The sequence below is a fragment of the Colias philodice genome, chromosome 15 (genome assembly GCF_061535455.1).
Source record: "Colias philodice isolate Cphi_HAF_F1 chromosome 15, ilColPhil1 Martin Lab GWU primary, whole genome shotgun sequence".
NCBI classification, from domain to species: domain Eukaryota; kingdom Metazoa; phylum Arthropoda; class Insecta; order Lepidoptera; family Pieridae; genus Colias; species Colias philodice.
In genome coordinates, this window is record NC_143100.1 from 5,161,743 (window position 1) to 5,189,021 (window position 27,279).

General features: G+C 32.7%; 2 protein-coding genes across 3 annotated transcripts; one reads left to right on the forward strand and one right to left on the reverse strand.

The window, feature by feature from the left end:
* Window positions 1–26,644, reverse strand: LOC149482202 (gamma-tubulin complex component 2-like). 2 transcript variants are annotated; one of them, XM_089703956.1, is made up of 17 exons: window positions 26,600–26,644; window positions 26,466–26,555; window positions 26,222–26,389; window positions 26,004–26,148; window positions 25,402–25,588; window positions 24,161–24,456; window positions 23,621–23,749; window positions 23,021–23,194; window positions 22,592–22,769; window positions 21,917–22,205; window positions 21,471–21,586; window positions 21,040–21,211; window positions 20,037–20,205; window positions 5,634–5,777; window positions 4,469–4,546; window positions 2,681–2,844; window positions 1–2,238 (listed from the first exon to the last, which is right to left on the reverse strand). In XM_089703956.1, the coding sequence occupies exons 2-17, from the start codon at window positions 26,534–26,536 to the stop codon at window positions 2,148–2,150; spliced, it is 2,571 nt and encodes an 856-aa protein (XP_089560082.1). In that variant the 5' UTR covers window positions 26,537–26,555; window positions 26,600–26,644; the 3' UTR covers window positions 1–2,147. The 2 variants fall into 2 exon arrangements, with proteins under 2 accessions (XP_089560082.1, XP_089560081.1); XM_089703955.1 differs by lacking the exon at window positions 4,469–4,546.
* On the forward strand, window positions 6,821–18,433 carry pain (transient receptor potential cation channel family member painless). Its single transcript, XM_089703954.1, has 2 exons — window positions 6,821–7,017; window positions 15,431–18,433. The coding sequence occupies exon 2, from the start codon at window positions 15,451–15,453 to the stop codon at window positions 18,295–18,297; it is 2,847 nt and encodes a 948-aa protein (XP_089560080.1). The 5' UTR covers window positions 6,821–7,017; window positions 15,431–15,450; the 3' UTR covers window positions 18,298–18,433.
* Window positions 26,645–27,279: the final 635 nt, after the last annotated feature.

Here is a 27,279-nt window from a genome sequence, read left to right on the forward strand (position 1 = left end):
TATAAAAAAGCAGTTTATTAATACCAATAACTAACATTACTATGTTAAGCAGTGACCAGCTATCTTTGTGACAAAAATTAATTATGTTATTCAGTTACATATCATCACAATTATGGTTAAAAAATATAACAGATTCTTGGGCAACTTTAAATCCATATTTATTATAACAATGGCACGAAAATATAAATACAACAGTTCCAATACTTTGTCTTTTTACATCTAATGGCTAAGTTATATGACACGTTTTAAAATATCACAATTATAATTTTAAAATCGACACAGATTTCGCTCCTTACACATATTTTATTTAATTTAACACTAACACGGAAGCTTCAATTACACAACACATGTATTCAAAAACGACACATTACAACATTAACCTAATACAAATGCCAATACAGAATCAATCTAAAATGAAGACTACTCATATATTATGATGTTAGAAAAATATAAACTATGCGCAATAAGTGCAAGTGAGACGGCATGATGTCAACTGCCAATATATGAATGGTATAAAACAATTTGAGCGGCCCTTATTTTAGATTTCATATTTGATTGGCATGCATTCTAAATATTCTAAAATACTCTATGTAAATAGAATATTGAATTTTAAGATCCAATACAGATTGTGATAGAAATAAAAATGGAGTTGCTTTTACTATTGTCTATTTGTATATTATTTGTGTTCCATATTAAGTCTATTTGCATGCATTAAAAATAATTGTACTTTTTAATGACGGCTTTTTACTTGATATAATATATCGGTTTTCATATTATATTCTATAACTAATGGAATAACTACTTTCAAAAAGCCTATTAAGTAATGAATTTGAGTACTATGATAATTTCTTCGTTAATATTAAATTCAGTGTACATAATCTATTTGGAAGTTTATCCTTGATTTCAATATCTATAATCTATTTCAAAAAATATACCTTTAAAGCGGAAATCTCAAATGAGGAATACTTGTGTAAAAATATAACTACCATAATTTTGTTAACATTTTTGTACTTGAATTAATATTAATGTGAATTAAAATTGCTTAGGGCAATGTTTAAATCATAAGATCATTGTATATGTCTATCTTATGTTATTGGACAATCTAATCCTATATTTTGAGAATATGTCCAGCTAAAAAATACTACAAATTGAGTGCATTTTGCGCTGCTTTAGAAAAAATATTTTTTTGCCTTAAAATATTGTCATGGTGCTCCCCAATAAAGATAACCTAGAAAACTATATAAATGCTTTAAAAATTCGAGCTTCCAATTCATATACTTGAGATTTTATTTATGAGTAATTTTGGAGAGATATTTGTGGCTTCGACGAGATTCTGAATGATAATATCGATTAATTTGTAAATTTTCAATACAAGTAAATTTTACGTGGGACATTACTACAACATAAATCAAGTTATTTCCAAAGGGCAATTATTGTGTATCTTCAATATTTTTAATTAATATGCCAATATCTACATTAAAAATATTTCTTGTTGTGTTCAAATAGTATTATCATAGTGTATAGCGCTAGTAATAAATAATTGGTGTTCATTATTTAATTTTATTTCTATAAGCCATCATAGTTTATGTTTCGAGTGCTAAATTTTAGTGTTTATTAATAAATTTCCACATACAGTACTTCAATCGTATTCCATCTACGAATACTAATAATATCGTTGTCATTCTATTGCTTTCAACATTTTATAGTTGAGTAGTTTTTGGTGTTCATCATTAAACACACATGAATACAACCAGTCCCCATTTTCCAAATCGAGTTATATCATCGGTATTCTATTGATTACAAAAGTTTATAGTGCAAAGTGCTATATATTAATGGTGTTCATTAATAAATTTTCACACGTGAATATAGTCAGTTGCTATTCACAAATCCAGTTATATGGTTATTATTATATTGGTCATTAAAGTTTATAATGCGTGTATATAGAAAACTTAGTTACACAAAGAAAAATTTCAATTAAATTCTCCGGCAGTTAGCTACGATTTCTATAACCATTTCCATTAAAATACAGTTACAGGATTTTTCATTGTCTTCCTATATAAAAGTTTATAGTGCGTGTGCTATATTTGGTGTTGAACAATAAAATATCACACAGAAGTGACAAGATGGCGCGCACGCCGGGCGCGGCGCTAGGAAGATGTTTTCTTTTCGCCCTCGAGAAACTTATCGTCCGCGCAAAACTTCTCCAATTCTTTCACGTAGTATGTGTTGAAGTTTAACCTGAAACAAAAAGAGAATTTGAATCAGCATCCTTCAGGTTTACGCTCACGCGTTAACCACTGTACCAAGATGTGGGAAGGAAGAGGTGGTCATTCATTTGAAAAACTTTTTAATAATTAAGATTTGTGTGATCCGTAATCTGTATATTATAGCCTAGTTTATGCAATTAAATTTATAAAACTTTAACTTATCAAAATAATGCCCCAAATCAATAAAAATAAAGCTGTCAAAACCTTTATCTGGTAAGACAAATTGAAATTAATTAATTCTTAAGTTTAAATGCATCAAACAATGAACAACATTTTGACCTGAAATGTAAATTATTGAATATCTATCAATTAAAAGGTATGTATTCTAAGCACTTCCTGAAGAACCTGTTTTATAAATAAATGTTTAAATTTGTACACTTAAATACCAAATCTATTCCATCACCCAAACTTACCTGGCAGATATATTAAGCAGTTTGTTGGTATTATTGTCTCTAGCCATCCTCTCAATAATCGCTAGAACCGAGAGCAAAGCCGCGGTGAATCGTAGTCCGTAGCGAGACACGGAACGGGAGAAGGAATCAGCCGAGCCGCTGGTTGTTGTGCCGCAGCCCGTAGTCTGTTATATTAGAATATTTTTTTATCAATAAAGTAAAAAACTTATTGTACAAGGATATTTTTTTTTTATCAATCAAGTATTATAGATGTGTAAGAGGCGTAATTTTCCAGAAAATATTATTATGAGCTTATGCTTGCTACCTTTAAAGATGTTTATCAACTTTTAATTCGAAAAGTTTCTCTGGGCGATGGGCCACATAGGTATTGTTAGTTGACCAATTATTTATTAAATGACCGTTTCTGGGTTTCAATACAAAAATTCTTAAGCTTGCATACCGGCTGTCCACTAGCAAAACTGTACAGTTCTTATGAACAGGGATCAAAAGATAATTTAACATTCAGGATCAAGCTTCAAATGAAAGAAACAAGTCTAAAAGTAGAAATCTTCAAAACTGCTTGAACTTGCAAATATGTACTTATAACTTACTTGTAATAAAATATCAATCAGTGAAGTTAAGTGACCCTGTTTTATCCAGAGCCCTTCAGCAATGTATATTATCCTACCAGTTTTTAATTATACCAATACTTATACTATAATTATTAATTAAAATTAATATTAGTTTCCACAAACCATGAAATATATGTATATGATGATGATGAAATCATTTATTCATATGTACATTCAAAATAATTGCGATTATTAATTATTATTAATTATATATATTAATGTATATGTAGAACTACCGTGAATACAACATACAACTTTACTAATCGTGAGCTGAAGTGAAAAGGGTTAGAAATTAGAATATATAAAAATAACAATATTTACATACACAAGTTACACAACGCATAAACAAATGGACACTTACCGCGCAGTTCTAAGAAAAGAAGAGTCATGAAAAAATAAAAGACGACATCAATGATTTTGCACACAAATACTACATGGAGACATTACTTTGTTACAATACTTAGTGTGATCACGGCCTAGATTTATGAATAAAAAAAGTAAAAAAAAAATTCCTAATCTTTTAAATTATATAAAATACTAGCGGTCCGCCCCGGCTTCGCCCGTGGTACCTACATGTTTAAACTATCCTATCTCTCAAGTTGGATCGAACTGCACATGGTGTGCGAATTTTATTATAATCGGTTAAGTGGTTTAGGAGTCCATTGAGGACAAACATTGTGACACGAGATTTATATATAATAAGATATATCATCGATAAGAAGCAATTGAGTATAAACTACTGATGATAACACCTATAAAAATTGGATGTTAAATTAAAAATAATAACTGGACTCCTAGAGGGGGAAACAAATGTACCAATTGTTTTATTCAGCAAAAAAATATGTACCTAAATAGCTTTTAAATATTTGAAGCTTTAGCCCACGCCATCGGACGCATAAAAAAGATTACAAATATTATAAGTAAGTAAATAGAAAAACAAAATAAAAACTTTAGGATATAATTGACTCTATATGTCGGTATCAGCTAAAAATCGTTAACTGTATTAATCCGACTTCTAAAAACGTAACATCAGAATTCGAAATTATGCTTTAATGTATTATCAATAAAAAAATATATATTATATAGGTCGTGTTCACACAAATGACCGTGATCTGTGCGTACGTGGAATTAACAACGCGGGTGCATACACGATAACACTGCTTGTATGTATATATACCTCACTATACTCTGTATTGTCATACGTCGATCCAAGCATACTGTTAAGCTCAGCGTCCACGAAGTACTTGTGCATCTCCTTAGCCAATTAAAGTGTTTTGGTAGCGTTAAAAGATACAAAATAAAATAAATTATATTTAATTCTGAGCCATAAGAAGCATCTAGTTTTGACACGGTATATAAGATATAGTTGGTTTTACTCATTAACTTATTTTTTTACAATAAACTAACATTTATTTTAAATATCCTGTATATAAACATTTTAAATACATAAGTATAGTGTTTAATTACCATATTGGACATCAGGTGACACTCATTTTTAAAGTGAAACTTTTATTACATCGTCTCAAACTTTTTGGTCTGTGTATCGCATGTCGCGTGTATCGCTACTGTAAGTAGGTATACCTACTCGGCAGCCGACCGTCACGCGACATGCGCTACACAAAGCAGTGTTCGGAACCGTTCGAACAGTTTCACTTTTACCGTGGTTTCATAAAACCACACAACATTTTTCTAATATAATCTTCTCTTTTAGATCATAGTAATGAGTATCACCAACTACATATTATAGAATCTAACACAGATAAATAGAAGAAATGGTCACTAAGATAGTATAAATAAAGAAGGAGAGAGTTGAAAACTAGAAATAGAAAGCAAAAATTAAAATAATTGATCTTTGTATTTACATCACAATTTTGTGTTACACCTGTAGAAAGATTTTCTCCAAATAAGATATTGCTTTACATATAATATATTAATGAGTTATAAATATAGTAATTATGTATATTAAAACATCATCATCACCTCTGCCAATAATGTTTCCCTACGTTGGAAATTATAATAAATGCAAGCTTGTTATAACATACACGAATTAATTAACGTAAAAATTATAACCATATCATGCAATACCATTTAATTTAATATTTCAAAGAATAGGTACTTAATACTAAGACATATAAAAACCTTTTTCCAAAACCTTCCCTCCTAATGATATTTGATTGAACCTTTTTTTACAATATTTAAGTCATTTCAACATTTTTATAACAAATTATCGCAGATATAATATGACATACTCTATGCGTATCCCCCAAATTTGAACAACAATAATCACCATATAAATAAACTCATGCAATAATACCTGTATACTATATTTATATGCGTTATACCTGTATGAATGTGCAGAATTGTACGCAAACCAGGCAGAGTGTGGTGACAGCCTTCAAGAGCTGTGGGCTCATCAGCATGCAGTCGCCAAGACATGACTCTAGGAAGTCGTTGTGACGCTCGAGCACTTCGTCCACGTTGTTCACCTGGAAATCATAATCATATATGTTGAGATTAGCTTAGGGTTTTAAGTTTGATACGAAAACTTTTAATTTTTGAGTCAGAACTAGGAAGATAGAACCGCCTTTTGCGTTATCGTTATAAAATATATAAGGGGAAGGTTTGTTAAAAGTATGTTTGTTACTCTTTTAAAGCAAAAACTGCTGATCAGATGAGTAGGAATTTCGGTACAGAGATAGATTATAGTCTAGATAAATACATGGGCTACTTTTTATCGGGTACCACGCATGTAAAGCCTAATCAAACTAGTTTCACAAGATGCAAGTATTTCATACTTGTAAAATTTTAAGGTACACATTTAATTTTAATGTGAAATCCGTTAATACCCTGCCTATAATATTTATTGTTATACATAATTTGTACATGGATATATAATTACTTAACTCTAAATTCGAGTAAGTTTTTCTTCGAAGATCTCATTCATTAGGCAAATGCAACCTGTGCGTTATGATGCCTTATTAAGGAGCATTACTGATAAGGCCCCTAATGCACTTCGGCAAAATGAGTCATTAGTGGTCAAGCCTATCAAATAACGGATTAATGATACTGACGCAATAGAATCAGTTTTATTAAGAATGTTTTCGATCTTTTCAGACAGTAAAATAAAAGAATAAAGTCTTAAATACAGTACGAACACAAAACAAGAAACGTTTGTCTGCTAAAGCAATGAGTAATGTAGCCTTGTGACGTAGGAATAAAAGCAACGCCTACAATAAGTAAAAAACCGCTCCGCCCACTGAAAAAACACAATTGCAAAATTTTGTTAAAAAATGCATTGTGATCTGCCGCATAACAAAAACATCGATATTCATTTGACGTTTCAATCTGTTGTAAGAACCATTTCATGGTACGTCGTATCGTGTTTCCAGTCATTGTATTTCATTCACATTGGTTGCATCGCATTCCGATATCAAAATGCACATATAAGTAAACAAAAACATCGGGTGTAAATGTAATAATAATAATATAAGGAGCGAGCGTAGTAGGGCAATAGATGTAATTGGGTTTGCCATTAGCGCAGGATCAGCAAGTTGGAGCGCCTACTCATTGGCTGCGCGCGCGCCTCCTCACTCCTCACTCTACACCAGAGGCTGAGTGGCGCGGCCGCACGACATGCGAACCAATTGCGGACAAAGTCAGTGAGCGAAGTTGAACGAGTGATTGTGATTCTGTGTGTTTTCAGTGTTTTCTAGTGAATATATTCAGGTGGGTTTACTTTATCCCGATATGATCACCTTTTTAAATAACGAAGAAATTTACATAAACAAACAAATTGCGTTTTTATGTAAAGCGATGTACATATACGCAATTTTTTTTAGTTAATTAAAAGGATTATCTTTGATTTTATCATATTACTCATAAAAACTATGGTTGTGTTAATATTTTTAAACAGAAAACTTCTGCCAATGTTTTGGGGATTAGGTAGAGTGTTATAGGGTAAATCATGTTTTTACCATTGGTACAAAGTACATGTTTTTTTTCCTTCGCCTGTGTCTTTCATACTGCCCAAAGAGTCAAACAAGCGTTATTTGATGATTGCGCGCAAACACTAAAATTGCATATCCCTTACAATAACGTAATCCAATATAAAGGTTACCAGCTTGGGCAACGACATTAACATATGTGGGTGTAAATATTGAACTGGGAGCAATACATGTGTTGACTGAGCCCTCGAACAAGGTCGACGAAGATGACGTCATTACATTTATGATGATGCAGGACATACGGGCCCGAGACTGGGATGAGGCGGGGTAATTGATAAAGCGCGAGTCCGACATAGTCATATTCCCACACATCCTGTCAATGTTTAAAACTACAGACAATGCATTCGTTAGTATCAAATATACGTCGTGTTTCCATCAAGTCAAGTTCTTGTAACTGGTTAGCCTCAGTGTGGTAAAAGGTATTGATTTACCGACTGTTTCTTAGCGTTAGGATATTGCGTTTGCAACTGCATTTTAGAGACTGAACTTTGCAAATTGCAATTGGACAAAAAATAGACAACCTTGTCTACTTATTATCGATTTAGATAACTGAAGATTGAATCATTACGAGTTGCAGATTTAACATAATTTAAACTATCGCTTTAATAACAGTAAAGAACATTATGCTAAAAGTTTTATAATAGCCTGGTTTCGGATATTAAAATACATATTCAAATCACTCAACCAATTTGCATCAACAAAAGAACGGAACTATACATATGATGGACACGACCTGACATAAAAGGTGCTCTACTGCATTGGAAAGTAATCGATTTGATTCGAGCAATAATCTGAGTACATCATTATATCATAGGAATAGGTCGATGTTTTCTCACGGTTAGCGCATAACTGACCACTGGAAGTTGGAACCCGTTTGTGCAGTTTAATTTGTAAATTATGTATAAAACGCGCTTTACTATTCCGCGTAACGAATAGGATTTGCTTAATATGCGTTTGTTTTCTTTGAATATTCTTAAAACGTATGCAATAAAGTAGACGTGTCAACAGATTTCGTAAGCACCTTGAACCGAGGAATCAATAAATTTCTCATAAACATGAGTTGAAAAAGCATTTGTTTAAGTACCACAATCTTTAATTAAGTGTTAAGATTTATCTCACTTTCTTCTTGCATTTCACAAATTTTCGGGTACTCTGTATACTATAATATGTAACATTAAATTCAATTATAACATAAAACTGAATAGTTTCTTTGAACGAGATAATCTAAACGAACTAAGGAATTTCAAGTATTCTTTCACGGTTGGATGTGATGTCTGAGTGCTGGCTGTATATTATGTACCGTGGACAAATCCGGGGCGGACCACTGCATCATCAGCCCATATAATATCACTGCAGGGACACAGGGCTCCTATGAGAGTTCTTTGTTCTGTATATGTTACAGTCACAACTTACCGGTCAAAACCACTGTTAACTGCAAAATTCTTAAGTTCTGACTGTAACATATACATATACTAGTGGTCCGCCCCGGCTTCGCCCGTGGTACATATTTCGCATTTTCGCAATAAAAGGTAGCCTGTCCTTTGTCCTTTCTCGGGTATCAAAATATCTCCATACCAAATTTCATGCAAATTGGTTCAGTAGTTTAGGCGTGATTGAGTAACAGACAGACAGACAGAGTTACTTTCGCATTTATAATATTAGTATGGATTCAAAATATTTTAGTACACGGCACATTTGAATTAAGTGTTTGCAAATCGTTTATGGTATGACCACAGTAAGTAATAAACATTGATGCAATTGTGACCGATGTTCGATGACTACACCTCACCCACATACCTTGTGACACCAAATAGGGACCACAGACAAACGCAAAATACGCTCTCGATTATTTTACGAATACATTATAAATTTCCGGCACAGTAACCAATAAACGATAGCCCATACGGGGACAAATAGCTACGAAACACTTATCACTTTACTATGGTATCCAGATATGGAAGTGTCATTGGCATTGAATAATAATTTTTAAATCAACTTGGCTTAATAATATGTATTGTCTCACTTTGACATCCATTTTAGCTACTTTAAACGCAGAAGTACGCTATCGCAGATTAAAAATATTACTTAACCAAGCTTTAAAGCAGAACGTAACAGTTAACAATACAACAAGAGAATATACGAGCAAGTCGAAATGTTGAGCATCCGCCGTGCGTAACGATAAATGGAAAACGTCTAAAAAGTAGGTTTAAATGTAGCAATGATCTTCGTAAAAAACTGTTAATCACAAAACTGGGTCCGCGTCGCTCCAACGCGAACGGCCTGAAATAGAAATTCAAAACAGTACACTAATCGCACTTCGGGGTGTCGTAAATGATCCAACATTTTGCATGAATCTTTATGGGCTATTAAGTACTTTGATTCGAGAGTTCAGCAGAATCGACCTGGAGCAGGCATATGCGATTGCACGAATCGGTTCCAAAATAAACATTCATCACTTTGGGTATCAAAAATTAATGATACAAAATGAAACAATGACGCAAATCTTTCAAAAAGATAAGTTTTAAATTTTAATGGATACGGTGTTCATGGAGATAAAACATAACTTTCCTAACACATATTCTGAAATCGTATCATACGTATAATTTCGCTTCGAAATAACAATAATATAAATGACATGCAGCCTTAAAGTGCGCTTAAGTACCCTTTAGTGATTCGTTGACGTGTTTATCTATAGAAAGTAGAAGCAATAGTATTTAGGGCAAAACAAATTAAGCACAATGATGACAAAAAGTCAGCTACCGTTGGCGTTGTAACGAGAGGCCAAATTGTAATGTGTGCGGAACGGATAGGAAGGCTTTTATTTTAAAGTCTTTACTTGTACACGCACCGGATGATGTAGAGAGAGCCTCTGCGGTAATTTGGTTATTTTTACCATATGTTTTTTTGTTTCGACTTATTAAATGTAATTGTTATTTGAAATTCTTCGGAGAGATTATATCCGGTCGTAATTTCGTTTCGATTAGGTGTTGTGGTTTTGTTCATTTATGATGTGTTTCTTTGCGTAATAAATTTTCGACGGTGCGTAGCTTTTTAATATAAAGGAGCCATGAATACAAAAAGCAAACGCAAGACACTCATAGTAGAGGTGTTTTAAAAACAAAATATCGATTGCCATTACATTTATAAATTGAGCCTATTCAATTTTCTGGGAATATGTTGATCACATCATGGATATGCTACGCTACGACTAAAATTCTATGAAATTTCCAAAACAAGTTTTAAGCGTTATAATTACGAGAGAAACTCGTAGTTAAAATAATTTGTGTGATAGTTTAGTATTCTAATTACCATAATTAATATTTTCCGACGTTCTTAACCGATGTTATTTACAGCTATTGAATATACGTATACGTAAGTAGGCGGCTACTTGGGGATAATACAGATAAAACCACAGGATAAAACTATGTAAGATAAAGATTAGAAAAATTCTTCATGGAAATAATATTATACATAGATATTTGTTTAGGAAGAATTTGACTCTTAGACGAAACACAAAATAGAATTAGAAAACCACAAACCACAATAATCTAGGAGGACATTAGTGTTATTTGGATATAAACTAAGTATTTTACCTCATCCATTAAAATTGTTTTGGTAGATCCAATTTATTGCAATACGAATTGAAAAACTTGACATTGGACCTAATTGCATCGAGTAACGATTTTTTATTTTAATAAATTATCTATTAATATATTGTTTATAGGTATCAGATTTTCCCTATGTCCTATTTGATAAAGCTTCGACCATAATAATAAAGGTTTAAATAAAGACCAAACGATTGTACAGTTAGTTACGACTTACGAGATACAGTTTAGAACAGCGGAAACTATAATTGATGCAACAACAATAATTAAAGTGGAAAGTTGTTTCGCTCTATCTCTTATTCAATGTACCTATAGAAAATTTTTAGTTTGATAAATCTTTGTTAATTATTTATTAATTAATTCCTATTAATTCCTCGCTCTTCAGTTGTTTTGATCTTTTTATTTTGTAAAATTTGAGTTATATTAGGTACCATAATAAGGTAATCTATTAAATAATATCTGCTTTCAAAACATGCATCTCTTAGTCATATACAAGCTGTGGCGCTCGGTTTTACACCTGGAATGAATCCGTGTGCAAAAGCAGTACTTCTATATTTTAACTGTTCATCTGGATAATATGATAATACTATAATATGAATTCTTCACGAATCTAGATAAATTCCACATATATTATATATTATTGAGAAATGTGGTAAAACCGGTAATAGAGTTGTTAGTGAGTGACCTTTCCATCATATTTAAAGATTGATAACTGTCTGTATTTTTTAATTTTTGAAAAGGGTGTCAATTTTAACTCATATAAAAATGTACTTCACTATTAAAATTACAATCAGGAACTGCAACCTTACTAGACTATACTATAATATAGAACATTAAAATAAAAGAGAATAATCCCAATATAAAAAATATATATTGTTTAAAATCTGAGTTAGAAACCGCTGTTAGCTTTATATGAATCAAATATCGCGACACTAAAAATAAACATAAGGTGCAAACAGAGGCGATCGTCTTTGCCGATAGATGTATGCATAAGTAATTTTCATTGTAAGCTTTAGCTAATTTGCATTTCAACGCAAAAGTCATGGATTAGGTAGGTATTAATTAATACTTTTAAAAGTGAATGAATGAATGAATGAATGAATGAATGAATGAATGAATGAATGAAAATACTTTATTTGCACCAAGGACAAGGAAACAACACAAAAAAAAAACACATACAAACAAACACGTACAAAAAGGCGGCCTTATCGCTAAAGCAGCGATCTCTTCCAGGCAACCTTTAGTCGAGGATTATGAGAAATTACGTTTTATGATGAGGTGGATGGTGCAGAACACAAAAATCATTCGAAATTCATTCAAAAGTGTTCGTTAAATCAAAACTGTTCGAATGAAAAAAAGTTGAAAGTCGCGTCGATTAAGGAGCTTTCTGCACGCGGCTTCGCAAGCTTTGTAGAAAACTTGATATGTACTAAAACCTTTCTCCTGAATCACTCTATCTATTTACAAACAACATCAAAATCAGTTTCGTAATTTTAAAGATCTAAGCATACAGACGACATAGGGAGAGCGACTTATTTATATTTTGTACTGATAATAATAAATTACTTAAGAACATAAATATTTTAAAGTGTGAAAATCTTTTGGTACTGTTTAAATTCAAAACATAGCAACTGCGTTGATTAAACATTTACTGCATTTAATCCATAAGATATCGCCTCGTTCAAATATGTACCCGTTCAAAACCATATCTCGTTGCTAATGTTAGCAGATATTTTTATTAATCGGTCACTGCATTTATGAGAGCAAACATATTAATATAACACGAAGTACTTATTAGTAGATTGTATTTAAAATAGTTTAATTTGACAGATTTTTATTGACTATGAAAATAACTTAAGGCTTATAGGCCATAAGATCTTCACCAAAAATAACTCTATTTTTCAAGAGTTCATCTTACTTCAACTACCTAAGTACGAGCGTTAACAATGAATTTTGTGATAAAAATCAAACTAAATCTAACTACGCAATACATCGATACGACAAGAAAGTGCTTAACAATTCACTACCACTACTCGGAAATAAAGTTTGAGATCAGCTCGACAATAAATCACCGCGGTTATAAATGCCTCAGTTCGATTGTAAACAGGTGTACAGCACAATAGAATTTTTATCTGGCGAAAGCGGACGCAAAATCCATTGTAACACATTTAGCCGGTACGTTGGAACATATGGGGTATCTCAGTGCGCCGTTCCAATGGATGAACATAAACAAGCGGTGAAGCTGGATTTCGGTAGATATTCTATAGGTACTGTTATGTAAAACGTAAAAGAAATCTATTGAAAAAAAAATTGTTTAACAGTTCGTTCGAATATGAAGCCGATAATTCTAAGATTCATCCTATAAAAATGTATGTGTAACTTGTCATAGGAAAAAGGCTATGTTAGATGTATAAACAAACGCATTAACAATTTTACTTTTAATATCTACAGCGATACATCACCAAGTAAAGTCTTTACCCCTTTATTGTTTTCCTTTCTGTAATTATTTTTAACGTCAGTATCAAATATTTTTCAAATAACTTTACACATAAGCGACAAAATAAAAAAGGTCATCGCTGACAATGAATGATACACTTCCTTTTATTAGCTCGGGTTGTAGGTAATACGAACATAACAGGATATCATATAACGCATTGGTTTAGCATACGTGTAACAAGATGCATGATAAACGCATATTATATATTTTTCTATAGAGTTAAGAACTGCAAACAACATAGCGGAAGTTACTTAACATAGTCGGGTAGGAAATGTAATATAATATGTTAATGTTATTATTAAAAATTATATTAATAAAATAATTGTCTAAAAAAATTAACATAACGTTCGGGCAACAGAAAGTCGACCTAGAAAAATCACAGGGAAATTTTTCTCTAGTACAGTCACAAAATACGTGCGTTCCTCTAAAGTCTCAATAATTAATCTTATCTGTATATATGTATGAAGTAAAAACATAAATATTTAATCAATGTAAAAACGATAATTATTTTTAATCGCAAAGTGGTCTACTGGATAAGTGAAATATTTGTTTATGACTCATTAAAACTGCTATGTTTACGTTTATGTAATGCGTATAACGAGATTATTAGTTGAGATGATCTGTACCAATGACGCAATCGTAGAATATGTATAAAGGAATAAAATACATAATTATTTCTATTTCCTACAGGTATTAGATAGTAGATACACGGCTTCTGATTATTTTATTCGACGTGATGATATGTCTGCTTTTTTTTTGCCAGATACCTAGTTAAATACACCCAAGGATTTTAAACTAATTTAGGAAAGGAAGTGAAACATTAATATAATATTCATAATTCAGATAAAACACATTAAATTTAAGCGCATTGTATAAAAAAAAGTTGCATTAATTAATGATGAATGGAAAAAAATATATAAAGTCTTGTTATGTTATTTGGGTAATGTTTTAAAATTGAAAAGGAGATTCCATATTCGATTCCATTGTGATTGCGTTAAAATAAAATTCGTTTACTTAATATGTAAAGCTAAGGATGAAATATACTTTATACGAAACAATGGTTCAACCCGAACGGCGCTCGACCCTCGACCGAAGAGACAAGTATGCCATCGACCGATATAGTGCGGCACGATCATGAAACTCGGAACAATATGCGGGTATTCAATATACAAATTTACAGACAGAACATAATGAAACTCGAAGTTGAATTCGACGAACAAACGTTCCGCTATGCCTATCTCTTAATTGAACGCTATCAAATTAAAATAAAAAGTTACCAAGCACAAACACAATAAGACTCATTTTAGCGGGAAATGTGAGTTTACGATTATTAATGATGAAGAGTGCAAATCAGAATAATTACTAACATCTCATAAGTTAGCAGCACGTGCGGTAATAGAATTTTGGAATAATTGCCCCTTCATTATAGCTTTCGACGGTCCATATCGAATAAGCTCATTAACATTTATAGAGTTGAAAATTCATTATGTTTTTACATTTACTGCATTAATTTACAAACTCTAAACTTGAACAGCAATTTTTTAAGACAATTATCGAATGACTACTTGTTAGTTGTTACCTACAGCTACGTAATATTAAAATAAACGCTACAGCTATAATCTTACCGGTATAATTTTTATTGTTGTCTATAGTTATTTTTTACTAAAAGCCAATTGAGTATATTAACTAAAACAATAGTTATCAATCAGTGGTGATCCGTTACAATATAGCTTTTTGTGCCAATCACCAAAAGTTTCACACGATCGTTTGCACTAGCGCTTAGCCCTGTTAATTAAATTTACACATTCAGTACAGTACAAATCGTCTTACGAATTAAACGCAACATACAAATCGACTTATTATCCCTTAGAAGTACCATATGGTGAGATAAATAACGTCTTTCGAAATAACAATTTACTCTAATTGAATAATGGCAATCGCTTGTCACGCCGTATTTGGACAAAAATAATAACACCCAAGAGTTTTATTGTTTAAATTGAGCCAATTTCTAATTTGTTAAATTATCTTTTCAGATGCGAGTTCGTAACAAGCAATGACACGCGATACCTACGAGATGAACAACCGGCTGTCGCGAGGTGGATCTCTCTTTGGGGGTGATCCTCAAACCCAACTGAAAACAGCTCTGCGCAGTAATGATTTTGCTACTTTCAAGAAACTCGTTGGCTATGGAGCAGTTGATCTTGAATATGTTTATCCTTACCCTGATTATAAAACATGCCTCGAGCTAGCTGTTTCCGAACCAAATAAAATAGAATTTGTGAAACTTCTATTAGCTCATGAAGTGCAAGTCAATCGGATAAATGAAACTCACGGCGCAGCACCAATACATTTCGCTGTTGAAAGCGGAAATAAAGACGCCCTGGCAGCACTTTTGAATGATGACAGAATTGACGTGAATCTAAAATGCAAAGGAAACACTGCTCTGCTCATGGCGATTAAGAAAATACAAGACTTGGACGATGATCGAGACAATGATTTAGTTGTGTGTGAAGATATGGTTGAGCTACTGTTAAAGGCAGGATGCAATGCAAATTCTCCAGACATGAGAGGAGTAACACCGGTTTATTCTGCAGCAAAACAAGGCCTTGAAAGAGTAATTACATATATCTTGGATTATTCTAAAGAACCTGTCGATCTAGACGCATACAAAGATATTCGTGGAAAAACGGCTCGATATTACTTACAAGAAGCATTTCCGCATCTTGTAGAGAGATTTAACTCTACATCTGAAATTGCTGAGGCCATAGATGCCGATAAATTATTTTCATATTTAAATAGACACGAGGAAGACAATTTTATCCGTGACTTCAATAAACTTGTCAGGAAAAATGATCATCGATCAGTTTTGGCAGCTAATAACGGCATAAATACTATGCTACAACAAGCCACTGATAAAGGGTTTGAAAAAGTAGTTATGGTATTATTAAATAATGGAGCTGACCCTAATGCCACATGTTCGGCTAATACTAGCCGTCCAGTAGCCATAGCTTGTTACAATGGTTTCAATCGAATTTTGAAAATGTTTATTGAAAACGAATCCACTTTATTTGATTCTGTCAACGGTGAATCTCTTCTCCAGATTACAATTAGAGGCATGCGTTCTGGTTCCAAAAGTTCAAAAGTAGATTTTAATAATTGTTTGGACATGTTATTAAAACATCCCAAAATAAATATGGATGTAAATCATCAAGATATCAAATACAATACAGCTCTGCATTATGCGGCGCGAAATGGTGACAATGAGACGGTTTTAGACTTATTGAGAAATGGAGCATGTGTGGGACTAAGAAACAAATTTGATGAACCTCCATTGGCAGATATCAATGCTAAAACTCTCGAAACCTATTTAGACGAATGCATTACGACAAACGGAGAACGCCCGAGCGATGAAAATTACGAAATACATGTAAAATATAGTTTTCTCGTATATCCTAACAATTCATTGGAAAACGAATTAAGCAAACCTTTGATGGATAAATCAAACAATAACACTGATAAACAGTTTGATGCTATTTTAGCTCCTGAAACCGAAGCACTTTTATACATGACAAGAAACGCAGAGCTTCGCCCATTGTTAAAACATCCTGTCATTACAAGTTTTCTTTATTTAAAATGGCAAAGAATAAGCTGCTTGTTCTATGCTAATATTACATTTTATTCGCTATTATGGTTATGTTTAATGCTTTACATTATTTTGGGTTACGGAGTTGAAAAGAAGCAGCCGGAGTCGATAGAAGCATTTAACGTTATCACTCACATAGGAGCATCAATCGGATTAATATTACTAATAATCCGAGAACTATTTCAATTACTTGTATCACCTACGAGATATTTACAAAGTATAGAAAACTGGATGGAAATTGCATTAATTTTTGTTACTGCTTGGATAGTTTGTTACGATTCTGCACAAGAATCAACAAAACAACAGTTATCAGCAGTTGCAATTTTACTTTCTTCAGCTGAGCTTGTCCTCCTCATTGGTCAGTTCCCAACCTTATCAACCAACATTGTAATGTTAAAAACAGTATCCTGGAATTTCTTTAAATTTCTTCTCTGGTATTGCATATTAATTATTGCATTTTCATTAAGTTTTTATACATTATTTAGAAAAGATGTCGAGGAAGATCAAATAGCACCGAATCCAAACGCAGCTGAAGACGAAGAAGACGACGATTTCTTTGAAGATCCAGGCACATCCCTATTCAAGACTATTGTTATGTTGACCGGCGAATTTGATGCTGGTTCAATTAAGTTCAGTACATTCCCAGTTACAAGTCATATAATTTTTATTGTTTTCGTTTTCATGGTTCCAATTGTTTTGTTTAATTTGTTAAATGGTCTAGCAGTTAGTGATACACAAGAAATAAGAGCTGACGCCGAATTAGTTGGCCATATCTCAAGAGTAAAGCTAATATCTTATTTCGAAAGCGTTCTCATCGGAAAATCTTATACGAAACCTTTGAAGTGCTGGTCTTGGTTCCCGCAATTTATACAACATTTACACGTCATTACTCCGAAAACCCTGTGCATGAAACCGTTTGCAAAGAGAATAAGTTTATTTCCAAACTTTTTGCCCAAATATCGTATAATTGTTAAACCGAACCAAGATAACAAGATAGAAATACCTCACGCTGAGAGTTTAGGTAAGTATGGAGAAGATTATGAAGATATAGAAGGTGGAAAATGTTGTTTTGAGCGGTGTCAGACTTACAGATTAGATCGTAAAATTGTAAAAAATGCGAAAATAATCATAAGCAAAAGGACATATGTCTCTGAATTCGATGAAATAAAAGATAAGCTTTCGCAGTGTGGAGCAAAAATTGAAAACATCGAAAGCACTCTCAAAAAAGTATTACAAGCATTAGAAAATAAGTACTAAACAATCTACATCAAATCAAACAAACTAAAATAATTTTAAGTTTTATTAATTTATTTTTATAAAGTAACGTATGAAAGCTGCCTGTATTAATGTATAACATTTTTTATGTTTGTCTAATTAATATTAAAAGTTAAAAGTATACCTCTTTTGTTTTATTTACAAATACGTTTACTGGCTTAGTTAAATGGATAGCTTTGGACAAAAACTAACAAAGGGATAGAATACTAGAATATTAGCAAAATGTAAAAGGAGAATCTTAATAATTTTTTTAAAGAATTTAAATTTTTGGAATGGAATCATCATTCATTTCACCAGGGTAAAAAGAAGAATAGATATCAAAATGTAGTCTCCTGACAATATATAATCGCTCTATTGCGATGTAAAGGCTTTTTTGCATTTATATATTTGTAAAACAACAGCATTCACAAAAGGAGTAAGTATAATTATTGTTTGTTCTTAGATATATTTAAATTTTACATATATCATATACATAAATTAAATTTATACATCGCTATACTTTCCATTATAAAGAGACTTGTATGTTTGTTAAAAAAAAATTGGGTCAAAAAGTACTGGACATTTGGATATAGACATTGGATATGAATGAAACTTTACGGGAATATGGAATATAATGAATAGTAGGATTTAGTATTATCATAGAAATCTAAATAACAAGACACTAGAAGTCGTAAGCGTGCGTGACCTTGTCGCCACTCAGGTGATTTGCACATCACCAGTGCATTCGTCACTGTTCAGTTGCTCTGGAGACGTATGAGTGTATACATGGTGTGTTTCAGCAATTCCCATTGCGGAAATTCTTCCACAAGTTGTAATTATATTTATAAAGGAATAATATTTCATCAGAAAATATATTTTTTTAGAAATAATGCCGTTTTTCCTTAAAATTATAGAATATTTACAAGTATTACGAGTGTCACCATAGTAATCGAAATAACAATGAATGACACAGTCGACCATTCTTATTATCACGTTTGTTCGTATTGGAGCAAAAAGTCTCATATACTTAGGGATGTTATTCTAAAATAAACCGTAAATTCGTGCGTTAGGATACATATTCAAAAGCTTAATTTAATAGATAGTTAGTTTTCACTAAAATCAAGCTGTCCAATAAAAGGCATAGTTTACTTGTGTGTACTGTTTAGCTTTCGGTTTGAATGTGTTGATTTTGGCGACAGCGGTTTTCATACGAATTATGACATTATAGCCCTTCTATGTGTCTTGTTATTTAGATTTCTATGAGTATTATATTGCTCATTAATTAATTACTATATAATAATATAAATACCAAAGTTTGTATGTTCGTTTATTTGTTACTGCTTCACGCAAAAATTTCTAAACCGATTTTTATGGAATTTGGCACACACTCATAGAATAGTTTTTATCCTGAAAATCCCACGGGGACGGGAAATATGCGGGTTTTCCTTTGACTACGCGGGCGAAGCTGCGTGCGAAAAGCTAGTAAGAAATAAACATTGGTTGTTTGTAAAGTAGATTTACGATCGAGATGTTTACGTGATAACGTCTTATTGGTGGCAGCACTCGAGATGAGACGGGAAATCGGTCCGTCTCTCTCTCGTTATACCTGCGATCGCGCTCGTGAGGTTTTGGTGTGACACAATTTTCTGAACATGTCACCCGACTAAAACGATTTTAAAAACGTTATCACGTCAATAATGCATTCGCTTTCTATGAAAACATTAACATATCTATCAACATACCTTATCCAGGCTCTGTATGAGCTGACACCAGGACGGTTCGATAACCTCGACGCACATGTAGTACTGCAAGTGTTGGATACAGCTCAGCATGCGCTGGCGCAACGCGAACGCATCCGCGTATAAGCGTGCTTCCGAGAAACGCTTCACCACCTTGTTGTATAGCCACACCCTGTATGTTGAGACTATGTTTTAATAAATAGACTTGATCGTTACTAATAATCGCACAGCACTAAATCATATTAAAAAAAATTGGTTGTCTGTAAAGTCGGTTTACTGACGATAGTTAAACGTGAAAACGTCCGATTGTGCTTCTTTGTCGCTCGTTCCGCGCTCTCGCTCGCACTTCAAGCCTTACATGGAACGCCTCAGAGCGCGAGGTAACGCCGCATGAGTCATGTTTTTTCGTGCGTGCAGCCGGCTTTATCGAATTATAAGACGTTGTCACGTCAAAAATACGTAAAAATCTTGCATCGTGTTTCGTTATACTGAGCACCATAATAAGGTTAAAAAGGGGAGGATAATAAGTTTGGTTAAAACTCCGCCAGTTTTAAAAATAAACGCGATATAGATTGGGTTGAAAATATTTTGTTCATGTCTAAAGTCTGATAATGTTTATGAAAAACTAGCAAACCGGGCGAACTCCGTTTCGCCACCAGAGACACCTTTTCTTTGCTATAAACCTCACGGAGCCAGAGACCTTTCCAACGAATGCAAAACCGTGGAAATCGGTTCGTGCGTTCTGGAGTTATAGCGTCAGGAAGGAAAACCCGACTCATTTTTATTTGTAGATACTCATGCCAAATTTTGAGAGAGTCTTTTTTTAAGTTAGCTCTGGTTTCATTTTAATACAGAGATATAAAATAAACGGAAGAAAGGCCTTTGCGCAGCAGTGGGACAGCTGACAGCCATGGCTGAATAATAAATAAAAAATAAATATACTTTTACTAAAGACTCTTATTCTTGCTACTATAGCTACGAATCATTTTAAAAATAAGAAACTTACCGGCACAATAGCCTTTCCACATGCTTGCAGTAAAACAAATGTCTGAATATCATCTGATAGCAAGCAATGGCTTTGTGGTTCAGTATTAAAGATACTGGCCATTTCACTTCCATACCAAATGAGAAAATCTCTATGCCTGTTAATGGTGGACAATCTTTGTTCTGTTTGTATTCTGTAAGAAAATAATTAGCATAGACAGTAAATATAATAATTTAATTTATATACTAGAATTATTTAAGTGACAATAGATATTATGGTAGAGTCACTGTGCTCTATTTTCTAGCACAATATTAGGTAGAATTTTGGCCTACATTCACAATGTTTGAATTTCACTAAAATGAATGAAGAATATTTTTTTCACGTGAATATCGAAAACCTTTCAAAAGCAATTTTGATATTAAATTACATAGAAAAAAAATTTATGTTCATACCTTTTTCTTCTTCAGTTTCAATAGAAAGAATTTTGAACATTTGAAATTGTAAGTCGTAAGGCAAGAGTTCCACTCTCATGTCTTCATTGTAGGGATCGTGACTAGCAGCTGACAATCTATAAGAATAATGAAAACATATAATATGCTTAAAATATTTTACTGGAAATTAAGAGTAATTAAATAAATAACATAATCTTTTTACTATTTTATTATTTCGGATAGTAGTTATAACAGAAACATAATAAAACATTTAAAGATTTATGTGCCTAATTAATTATTTACGCATCATGCTCAAATCATGATATCAATCATATGTATTTGTTATTAGCAAATGTAAGAAAGATTTTATCAAGAAAGAAAAAAGCATAGTAATTTCACCCTCAATTTTTAGTAACAATTTTTTAACAAAGTATTAGTAAAAAATAAATGTTTAACAAAACTCTTACCTCAAACAAAGTCCCAAAAGGGACTCCAACTTGGACGGAATGATGTCATCGATTTTCTTCGACAGCTCTTGTTCAGTTGCATCCATGAATTGAACAATAAAATCCCCTTGACTCATGAGGAAATAATTCTTTACAGATTTCAGACGTCCCATTAAATCATACTCCTTTAGCAATAATTCGAGCAAAGATTTACTCGCGAACGCGTACGCCTTTTGAATGATTGCGCCGTAGTTTTGTTCCCGTAGTGAGTATTTTATTTCTTCAGTATTTGTTTTCGTTATTGATTTACCTGGCAAAAAAAGGTTTTATTAATTGTAAATATCTGGAATTTAAAGTTACTTATATTTGTAATATGTATCACGAGCTTAAAAATGCTTGACAAAATATTGTGATGTGTTTTTCCTTTTTTAAAATACACCAAATCCTATAAGTAAAATTTTTGTTTTCTTTATAAATAAATAACTATGACTGGTATGGGTGATAAATACAGGGTGAACATGATTTTTCTTTAGTAGAAGTAGTAGTTTAGTCAGGTTGAATGTATCCTATGCAAAAATGTCCTATAAAAACAACAAGTTGCTTAGTTACAATGACCCCAAGTCCCCAACACTTTTTTCCGTAATTATATTCGTTTATTTTAGGTCTAAAATAACTGTTCATTATTTCCCTACTTACCACACTGACTAATAACGTTTAAATATTTCCCTGTTCGCAAAATGATATCTGTAAACTTTTCAAGAAACTTGGGAACTCTATCTCTTTGTATACAGTATCTTTTCTCCCAATAATCTGCTGAATAGTCTACAGGCAACTCTTCCTTGTTGATTAACTCGTTGTCTTCTATCATAAATTCCTGAAATATAAAGAAAATGTAAAATTGTTGTACTGTTTAACATAAACTATTTTAATTGTAAAATAAATATGTATATGGTAAAGTCTTAAAAATATCAGGCTTTCAATATGTAGATTAACTCACCTTTACATTATTTATTCTTTTTTTTATAATTCTATATAATTGAAAATTTAAATAAATTTTGAAGGTTTTTAAATATTTAACATGCATGTGTAAGGATTCATTGAATCGAATATGGCTATAGGATTTACCTGGAATGGATCAGTGATAGATCCTTTATGTATCCATTGATCTAATATACAGAGGTAGGGTCTGCAAGCTCGCTCCGTGAGGAACAAGGATATTTCCTGCGCACGCGCATCTCCCATTAACGTGTTCGTTTTATCGTGAAGTACTGTCAGAACTGCGCCGCCGCGTAGTTCACTCTGTAAGTTTTACATTTATAAGGATAGAACATAAACTCAAAACTCAAACATTTATTTATTCAATTAGACTTCTTCTAGAAGCTCATAAAAATACAATTAATAACTTGACCCCCCCCTCCCCCCTGATGAGATTTTGTTAGATTTTATTTAACCCCCTCCCCTATCCCCCAATCTCACATGAGACATTCTATTGTAAACGCGTTTGATTTTTATTGTAAAAGAAAAAAAATGCTGATTTGCAACTAGTCTTTAATTTTTAGAGAAAAGTGATCAGTAACATGGATATGTATTCATCTTATATGCCACACATTTTCATATACATTATTAAAAAATTGTAGTCATGACATAATAAAGTTATATCCTTGGGGTTGTATTCAATATTGTTCATACTAATATTGAATACAAGCCCAAGAGACAAACCATTACCTTTCCAATACTAGTGACAATAGCAGCTAAAACTTGCATGGTGTGCATAGTTGGTAAAACAAAATACCACAACTTTTGTAGATTTAAACTCCCTGACATGTGTTCAGTCTCCAATTGTGCAATCATGGTCTGAAAATTAACACCAAAATATGATATTTATAAGTAATTTTTCAACAAATCATGTTATCATAATATATTCATAGTTCATCATAATCATAAAACAATTTTTTAAGTTGCAGGACAACTTAAAAAAAATAATCTGACTTTAAAACTACAATTTAACCTATTGACCACCGAGCGTCCCGATCGGGGCGCGACACAATAGATTTTCTATTGTGTCTGTGATTCCGGGGACTGATGGATTAAGGGTATATTGCAAATAGGAATATTGATTTCTGAAGAAAGTGTCTGAGGTACAAACAGCTGAAGTTATTATGTCTTAGTAATTATGTATATATCCTGTCATAGAGCAAATTTCTTCTTACTCAGGATATTAGATAATGGAACAAAGTTATGTATAAAAATTCTACATTTACTCACATAATAATCCTTTAACAAGATTTCTATAGCGGCCACCAAGGCATGTAAAACTTGTCCAGACCACATATTACAGTGCTCAATGAATCTCCTCACAATAGAATAATTGGACGCTATTGGCAACATTTGCTGAACAATTTGTTTCAATGCGTCATCTAAGTCTTCCGATATTATAAACTGCCTAGGATCATACATATCTTTAACTGGCTGGTGGACTATATAATTGCCTGGGATTCCACTGAACACATATAACAGTTCATCTATTATAATATTTTCCTGTGACGCAATTGGGATACCAGCTGTAGAATAAAAATTAATGGATATTTGATTCTAAATATACAAATAAAACTTTTTTTTTTCAACATATTCATCACATTGCTTTGTGCATATAATATGAAAAATTAACTGATCTTGTGTATATAGGTAGATAGTGTTATACATGGACTAAGGGCGGCTGTATACGGACCGCTCGAGCAGTTAACGGCTGAGCGCCGTACACGGACGGCTCGAGCGGTCGGTCGTTGACGGCTCGAGCCGTCGATTGTTGACTACTCGAGCCGTCGCTACCAACCACTCGAGCGGTTGATTTTTTTGACTAGTCGAGTCATTGATTTTCAGGGGGGGGTGGGAGCTGTCGACGGCTCTAGCGCAGTCAACGGCTCGAGCAGTCAGTGTATGCCTCACGACGGCTTGCGAGCTGTCGACGGCACGATGAAATTTCATCATGCAGTTGACGGCTTGAAGTGGTCGCAACGGCCCGAGCGGTCATGTGTACGGCGGTGAATGAATGTCTATAGTTCACCGAGTGGTCGCTGCTTCAAGCCGTCAGTCTCAACCGCTTGAAGCAGTCCGTGTACGGCCGCCCTTAATGGTATAAAACAACATCCAATATCATGTGTATCATAGACAATTAGTTTAATCAGATATAATCAATTACACACTCACAACTAAGTAAGTAGTAATCAGTAACTAGTATAAAAACCTTAATATAGGTATAATGCGAGACAATTTATGTAGACTATACATCTAAACTAATATTATAAACCTGAAGAGTTTGTTTGTTTGAACGCGCTAATCTCAGGAACTACTGATCCGATTTGAAAAATTCGTCTGGTGTTAGATAGCCCATTATTGAGGAAGGCTATAGGATATATATTATCACGCTAAGACCAACAGGAGCGGAGCACTGCAGGTATAACCGAGCAAAACTAGTCAGTTTTATCATAGTAGATCATTATTCAAACCTAATGAAGCAATAACAGGTAGAGGTTCCTTAGGAAAGTCCCAAGACATGGATGGGTGATCCTTTTGCCAGTTGGGCAATTCCAAGCTGTTATACCAGTTAGGCCGAAGTTTCATTTCCTTCTCTTCAAATGATTTCATCACTAATTTTTTGCTTTCATCAACAGCTTTCAGTAGTTTGTCTTTTATCTGAAATTAAGAAATAAAAATGTAGGTTTTAAAGGTTTAAATTCACAATTAAGGATTCAACATATCATTGAAAATCTGTCCATCATCTTATCTCCTGTATATATAACAATACTTTCTGTTATGCACAGCTTTGCTTGCATTTTGTAACAAAATTCATCAACATTGATTAAATGGTTTAGGCATCTCCTGTATATGTATAACAATACTATCTGTTATGCACAGCATTGCTTGCATTTTGTAACAAAATTCATCAACATTGATTCAATGGTTTAGGCATAAAGAAGGGACAGACAAAGTTACTATAAGGAAAATATAAACACCACAACCACAATGTGTAATGTTTTCCAAATTAACTCAAGATAAAAGTTGCAAGATCTTGTAATGTTTGTAAAATTCAATATGGGAAGTAAATCACCTGTGGTAAATCTTCTTTAGTAATTTGATGTTTATTATCACCTAAAACAGGCTTTGGTGCAACTTTTGGTTTAGACATCTTAGACCTCTTTTCTTCGCAAACCAATTTGTAAAATAATGCTATAATATCCGCCAAATTGTCAGTACTGAAACATATGATAATTGCTTAGTTGTATCGTCGTATTTTAAATTAAACTATCCATTATTATAAAATCTTACTTTCGACTCTTAAGATCTTCATATTTTTTCAAAAATATTTTAGCATTGGAAGCTTTTAACGCCAGTCTTTGGGCATATTCATTGGCATGTTTAAGTGTAAGAGTACTATTTCCATAGTTTGGATCATTTTGTATGTAGTCCAAAACTGTATCAGCTTCTAAATTGCACCTGAAAACGTTTAAAATAACGATTAACGCGATTTGTTATCTTCGAGTATAAAATTAAATATTTGATTATGTTGTACCCTAAAGCATCCAAAAGCTCCTTTATCGTGCTTTGCATTTTATCTTTGGGCAAAATCCAGTTTTGATACATTAATAATTAAATATTGTCTCCAAAAACCGTAGACGGAGAATCCAATTGGTTTCTCTGTCTACGCCAAAAACACTTCATCCGACCGTGTTTTACTGTTTTCAGTTGTTTGACATTTTACATGTCAAAGTCATACATGACATCCCCTGATAATAAGGAGTTGCCAGTATGATGAGGAAGAAGAGTCAACATATTTAATCCTGTAATTAAAATTTGAAAACACAGTTTGCAAAGAACTTTACATACAAATTATAATCTTATATATAAAAATGAATCGCAAAATGTGTTGGTAAGCGCATAACTCGAGAACGGCTGAACCGATTTCGATTATTCTTTTTTTATTATATTCCTTGAAGTACGAGGATGGTTTTTATGTAGAGAAAACGTAAATATGTGCCACGGGCGAAGCCGGGGCGGACCGCTAGTATATTATAATCTCTTTTCAAAGAGAACAAAAGATATATAATTAGTAATTTTTAATACAAAAACTCTTAACTTACTGATAGAATTTTTGATTTTATTTACCTTGGCAATGTTTTAAATAGAAACTAACGGTTTTTTGGCCAAGTGTCCACCTGTTTAGAATAATTAATTAAAATACGTTTTAATTATGAAAAAGTAAAAGCAATTTATAGCAGTAAGTATTTAATTTTAATAATAATAATTAAATTGTATTAATTGTATACATAAATGATTATTGAAGACCGACTTCTATTTTTAATTTTGATTGATCATTGATTACTGAC

Coding starts and splice junctions, on each gene's coding strand:
- pain (XM_089703954.1), top strand. CDS start 15,451: ATGACACGCGATACCTACGAGATGAACAACCGGCTGTCGCGAGGTGGA.
- LOC149482202 (XM_089703956.1), bottom strand. CDS start 26,536: ATGTATCAAAACTGGATTTTGCCCAAAGATAAAATGCAAAGCACGATA. Junction 23,750..24,160: donor TCTTGTTAAAGGATTATTAT/GTGAGTAAATGT, acceptor GTTAATTTTCAG/ACCATGATTGCACAATTGGA. Junction 5,778..20,036: donor TCATACAGAGCCTGGATAAG/GTATGTTGATAG, acceptor TATGATTTCCAG/GTGAACAACGTGGACGAAGT.